The sequence below is a fragment of the Buceros rhinoceros genome, unplaced genomic scaffold (assembly GCF_000710305.1).
Source record: "Buceros rhinoceros silvestris isolate BGI_N320 unplaced genomic scaffold, ASM71030v1 scaffold24135, whole genome shotgun sequence".
Lineage (NCBI taxonomy): Eukaryota > Metazoa > Chordata > Aves > Bucerotiformes > Bucerotidae > Buceros > Buceros rhinoceros.
Window position 1 is genome coordinate 674 of NW_010412617.1, and position 5,526 is coordinate 6,199.

Below are 5,526 nucleotides of genomic sequence, written 5' to 3' on the forward strand. Positions count from 1 at the left end.
CCTGGTTCAGGACAGCAGCTGGCTGATGCTTGTGGCTTCTCTTCACAGTGTACAGTAAGCACATGACGTGGGTGCCCTTGGGCAATCAGACAGACCTCTTTCCCGATGCTGACTTCCGACCTGTCCACGATGACATCCTCATCGCACTGTTGCGCCCTGGACAGGAAATAGATGTGCTTATGCACTGTGTCAAGGGTATAGGTGAGCTGTGGGTATAGGTGACCGGGGACAACGGGAGGAGGAATGTGAGCGCCTGGACTAGGGCACAGCCGCCTGAGCGGGAAGGGTGGAGAACTGGCTTTCCCCTGGTACTGTCGGCCCTGGCGTGCTTGCGGTCTCATTCCCTGCGGCCTGTCTTCACCCTTGACTCTTAACTCTTCATGCAGGTAAAGATCATGCCAAGTTCTCTCCGGTGGCCACAGCTAGTTATCGACTGCTTCCTGACATTACTCTCCTGCAGCCTGTCGAGGACGAGGCAGCCGAGAAGTTGCAGAAGTGCTTTTCCCCTGGAGTCATTGAGATCCAGAATATCAAGGGTACTGTATTCCTGCTCCGAGCACCTCGTTCCTTACCGGTCTTACTGGAGACTAGAGCCGAACCTCCGAGAGACAAACCCACACTGTGACGTTTCCTTGCCGGTCAGCAGTGGTTCGTGCTCCTCTGAGCCTGGTTTTGTGGATGAGTGGCTGTCACATGCAGATGTGCTGGGTGGTGCACTGGGGTCTCCTGGAAATGCTGTGGCACTGGGTGTCTGTCCGCAGACCTCTGCAGCTGCTGACTGCAGCTTCCAGTGTTGTCCCGTTGTCCGTAAGTCTGGGTAGTGAAGCGTGCTTTTTCCAGCAGCTCAGCATGGAGAATACTTCTCACGTCCTGCCCGGGGGCGCACACAAGCTTTGTATTTGGGTTGGAACTGTTCAAGGAGAACAGTTCTGTCCAGCCGGAGTTCTGTGTTGGGGATGCGCTGACTCTATATTGGTGGCTTCGCTGCCTTTGCCGACGGGGGAGTGCGTGTTTGAGGGCTCAGCACCTGCTGTGACTGCAAGGCACATCTTGTTTCGTCTTTTCCCCTTTAGGAAAAAAGGTGGCAAGAGTAGCCAATGCACGCTTGGACACGTTCAGCAGAGAAGTTTTCCGTCATGAAGGTCTGAAGAACCTCGTGCGCTTGGCAAGAGTACGAAATCATTACATCTGTAAGTGCTCCACTTCCCCCAGAAACGCAGAGCCCTGCTGCGGTTTGTGCAGACAGGCAGAGACTGCCCAGTGTCTTTGCCTCCCCCCTCCCCAGCATTCCTTCGTACCGCAGGGGGTGATACTGAGGTCGTGGTTTGGTGTTGCAAGGGAAGACGAGGGACAGAAATGCTGGAGCCCTGTGTGGGCTGAAGCCGCGTACTGGCTGTGCTGACTTGTGTCTCTGTGCAGTTTCAGTGGAGTCGACGGGTATCTTGCCTCCAGATGTGCTGGTGAGTGAAGCCATCAAGATCCTGATGGGAAAGTGCCAGCGCTTCCTGAACGAGCTGGACTCTGTGCCGATGGAGTGAGCAGGCTGCAGCTGGGCAGCGTATCCCTGCACTGCTGTCCTGGGCTTCCTGCGCCTGCCTGCAGGGACGGTTCCTCTTCCAGAGCAAGAGGTTTGAGATGGGCCTGTTAAGAGTTGTAGGGCCATCTCTCCTTTGGTAATCGGCCTCAGTGGGGAGATGCACTAAAATAAAGACCTTTCTTTACAGCTGTCTCCTTCTGTACTGTTAAAAATTGTTGAGACCGTAGAGAAGAAAGTGGCAGCAGGTCTCAAGATGAATAATAGCCTTTATTTTAGATTGTATGCGAAGAGGACTGATATGGCAGTGTAGTAAAGCAGTTTGCAGCAGGTCAGCGAGATTTAACCAGTCGATATCCATGCAGGACCGTGTTGCACGTGTCTCAGATCAGCTCCGGCGTATTTAATGTGGTAGATAAAAGGCTGTACTGTCAGAGGGCTGGGACGCCTCTCCTGTGAAGCGAGGCTGAGAATTGGGGGTTATTCAGGATGGAAAAGAGAAGGCTCTAGGGAGACCTTATTGTGGCTTTCAACATATAAAGCGGGCACAGAGACTTTTTCACCAGAGCCTGTTGTAACAGGACACAGGCCAATGTCCTTAAACTGGAAGAGGGCAGACTTGTCCTCAGTGACAGCTCTCTGTCAGGGTCTGAGGTGCACTGGCCACCCCTCATCGCACACACCTGTGTGCACACCCTGCAGCCTTCAGCTTGCTTCACCTATCCCTGTGGCACCCCCCCGGAAACCTCATGTATTGGCAGAGCATTCACAATGTCCTGATGCTGTTACTTGTTGGCTGGGGGTTTTTTTTTTTCCCTCTTTTGGGGGAGGAATGTGGATAAAAGAGAGTAGTATGTCTAGGCTAAATTGGATGCAAGACTTTTTTTTACAGTGGAGGGTGGTGATGAGACACTGGAACAGGTTTCCCGGAGATATGCATGCTCCCCCCTCCCTGCCCCCCGCATTGTTGAAGGTCTGGTTGGATGGGGCTTTGCGGAACCTGACCCTCGTGAAAGATGTCCCTGCCCACGGGTGGTGTGGTGAGGCTACACGGTCTTTGATGTCCCTTCTCGTCCATATGATTCTGTGATACAGTACTGGGCTTCTGTCTGCAAAGGTGCTGTTTAAAACATGGTCTCTAAAGACTGACTGTCCTTAAATATCTCAAGGTAAGGCATTTCTTCCCAGACGTTAGGTCTGACTCCTCTGTTCTCTCTTTCAGTGACTGAATAGACTTTGGGCTGACTTTGAAACAGAACTGGATGGTGGAGGACAAGTGACAGTCAAAGGCCTATCTCCTTCCAGGGAGCCCGGGAGAACTTGCAAGTTAGTCTCAGTGGTGAGCATTGCTGTTGATCAGCACTGGGTAGGCCTTGGCTTGTGAATGGCTCTCTTGAGAAGCTGAGGAGAGAACTGGAACTTCAGAGAGTGGCTGGGAGTACTGGTGTGTGCCAGGTACTTAAGTCAATCCTCACTCCAGTGCTGGAATTTAGTGTGGCAAATTGAACTTAGCTTCTACCTGTTCCACCGGGATATAGCTACTTGTACGGTAAACATCCCTCCAGACGTTAGGGTGGACATGATGTATGGAAAAGGTACGCTTGGCATCCTGGCTGCAATCCCACCCTGTCCTGTGTCACTGTACTTCGTTGCAGACCCATGCCCTGCTTCCAGATTTTTTTCCGGACAGCTGGTAACTGGTTTGCTGGGGAAACTGGCTGCTTGCCTGTGAGTATTTCACAGCTGTGCCTGCTGACCTCATCTTCTTTCAGCAGGCAGACTTGCAGGGACCTTGGCTACTGAACCCAGCCCCCAGGGTCTCATTCATCAACTTATCCTTAGAAGGGAGCATTGCAAACCCGAGAGCTAGGCCTAAGTCCTGCAGGCTGGAGCTTCTTAACACCACCCCAGGGCTTTTTGTTTGCTTAAAACTCAAGACAGCTCAGCTGTGCAGTACCTGCATCACAAGTATGAGGAACGTGGGTGCAGTCCCACTGCCAGCATAAGCATAAAAGAAGTTCCTTTCCATTGGACTTTGGCTGGTTGCTAATCAGCACCATTTAGGTGTTAAACCTGTTTGAAAACCAGTGATTTCTAGCTGGATCCTTTCAGTTTAAACAAGCTAAAGCTGCTTCTGTGCTGAGCTGAATTAGAGCTGGGGGCCTTAGAAAAAGGTTTTGTAACAAAAACTTAAACATTGATGTCGCTTAGGCCCACTGCCTCTTTGAGGGCTTTTTTTGCTGTAAAAGAGACATTTCATGCTGGAACAGTCACGCCAGGGGGTTCTGCTTTGGCAACACCTACCCTTCAAGCTGTGAACTGGACCTAGCAGCTGTCGTAGAATCCATGTAAATCAGCTGTGAGCAACACAAATACTTCAAAATGTGATTTCCCCCTTCCCTTCTAATTTAATTATGTAGTCTGGAATGGTTTGTCGCCTCCCTGATAATGTATGTGGACTGTCAGCAAAGGTGCTTCTTCCTTTGTGGTAGCTGGAATAAGGAGTGCTGAGCAATCCTGAGGAGAGCAGTCTGGGCAGGGCAGAGCAGAGGCCTCAGCTCTTGCTGAAACACAAACGTAAAAATGGAACAAGACACCAAGTGTATGAAACTGGAATAGCTTTACTGACGTTGAGGTGTAACACAACCAGTTGAGACAGCTTCGGATTTAAACATTCCTACAAAAAAGGTTCTAAAAACCATTTAAAAAAGCCCCCTGGTGTCTAGCATGAAGTCACAGAATGTTAAAAATACCACAACACAATAAATACACCCAGCCTTTGCTAGAGCCAGGAGCCATGTTAGCTCAACGGTTAAAAAAGTTTGAGGCCAGGAGGAAAGTAGAAGATGCTGGTGAAACAGCAGCAGCAGGAAGGCTAGTGGATTCCCAAGGCCTGCTCTTCCTTTCTGCGCTCCCACTCCTCCCAACCGCAGCTTGTCTGTCCAAGCAGGGACACCACCTCCTCGGCCTGCCACAGTTTATTACTCGTTCTGTCTCCTGCATGGCAAAACAGCTAGCTCTGGACAGACCCTCCCACCTCTTGGGCTAACAGTAGCATAGATCGAGTGAACCATTTATCGTGTAAGAACCAGCTCTGCAGACTGGTGTGGTTTGACAGAGTCCCACCTCATCTAAAACCCAGTTCCTGACCTGGCTCCCCCCTGTAAACTGCAGCATAAAGCCCACCCCTCCTGCTCCACCATACAATTCTCCAGGAAGTACCAGACCGGATAAAAGCACAGGCTGTTGTCACCTCCACAGCAACAGGGTGAGGAGATCCCTTTTGGTTTGCAGGTACTTCAGGTATTGGTCCAGATTTTGTGTACCCTGCGCTGGCCAAGTACTAGTCTGCAGGGCCTGGTAAAAATAATTTTAAAAAAATCTGTCATGCTCCCCCTGAGAGATGCCCAAGAAAGGCTGACACAAAGTAAAAGCCTTCCATATGGCTCTGGGTAGAACAAGCTGTATGACCATGATGTGTATGTATATGTATGTATGACAACATCTGCCTCTTTCTAGAGAGCAGCTGCACCTTAGAAAGTCCGATCTCAAGGGAGATCCTAGAGCACTGTGAGGCTTCCTGGCACGCAGCCCTCAGCCCAAGGCTCAGCATCCTGAAGAGAAACATTCGTCAGAATACCAGTCAGCTAGGGACGAGTGCTCATGGGCACGACGGGAGTGTCTGATGCGTTCCCAGCAAAGCCTGGCTGCTAGCACCCAGAGGGACAGGCTGGCCCCTTTTCATATGGTGCTCTACTCTGCCTTCTGCCTTAATCCTAAACCCCAAGGGGAGAACAGGTGGAGCAACAGTGACCCAAGGGTACAGGATAACCAGACTTTGTTACCTGGAGTCTGTGGTCTCAGCTCCCACCTTGCAGAGAAGCAGAGGTCTAAAGATGCTCATCCAGTGGAGAGGAGGGGAAGGAATCGGGGAAAGCTTAATAGACTGGTTCAAATGCCACCACAGGCCCCATCCCAGTGCAGGGAGAACA

General features: G+C 51.0%; 1 protein-coding gene across 1 annotated transcript in view; it reads left to right on the plus strand.

The window, feature by feature from the left end:
* The window catches only part of POLR1C (polymerase (RNA) I polypeptide C, 30kDa), a 2,373-nt gene extending 653 nt beyond the window's left edge, over positions 1–1,720 (plus strand). The window contains exons 3-6 of the mRNA XM_010136474.1: positions 49–201; positions 387–536; positions 1,074–1,190; positions 1,420–1,720. Coding sequence (XP_010134776.1) covers positions 49–201; positions 387–536; positions 1,074–1,190; positions 1,420–1,538 — 539 coding nt within the window. The 3' untranslated portion in view covers positions 1,539–1,720. The remainder of the gene's footprint in view (positions 1–48; positions 202–386; positions 537–1,073; positions 1,191–1,419) is intronic.
* Positions 1,721–5,526: the final 3,806 nt, after the last annotated feature.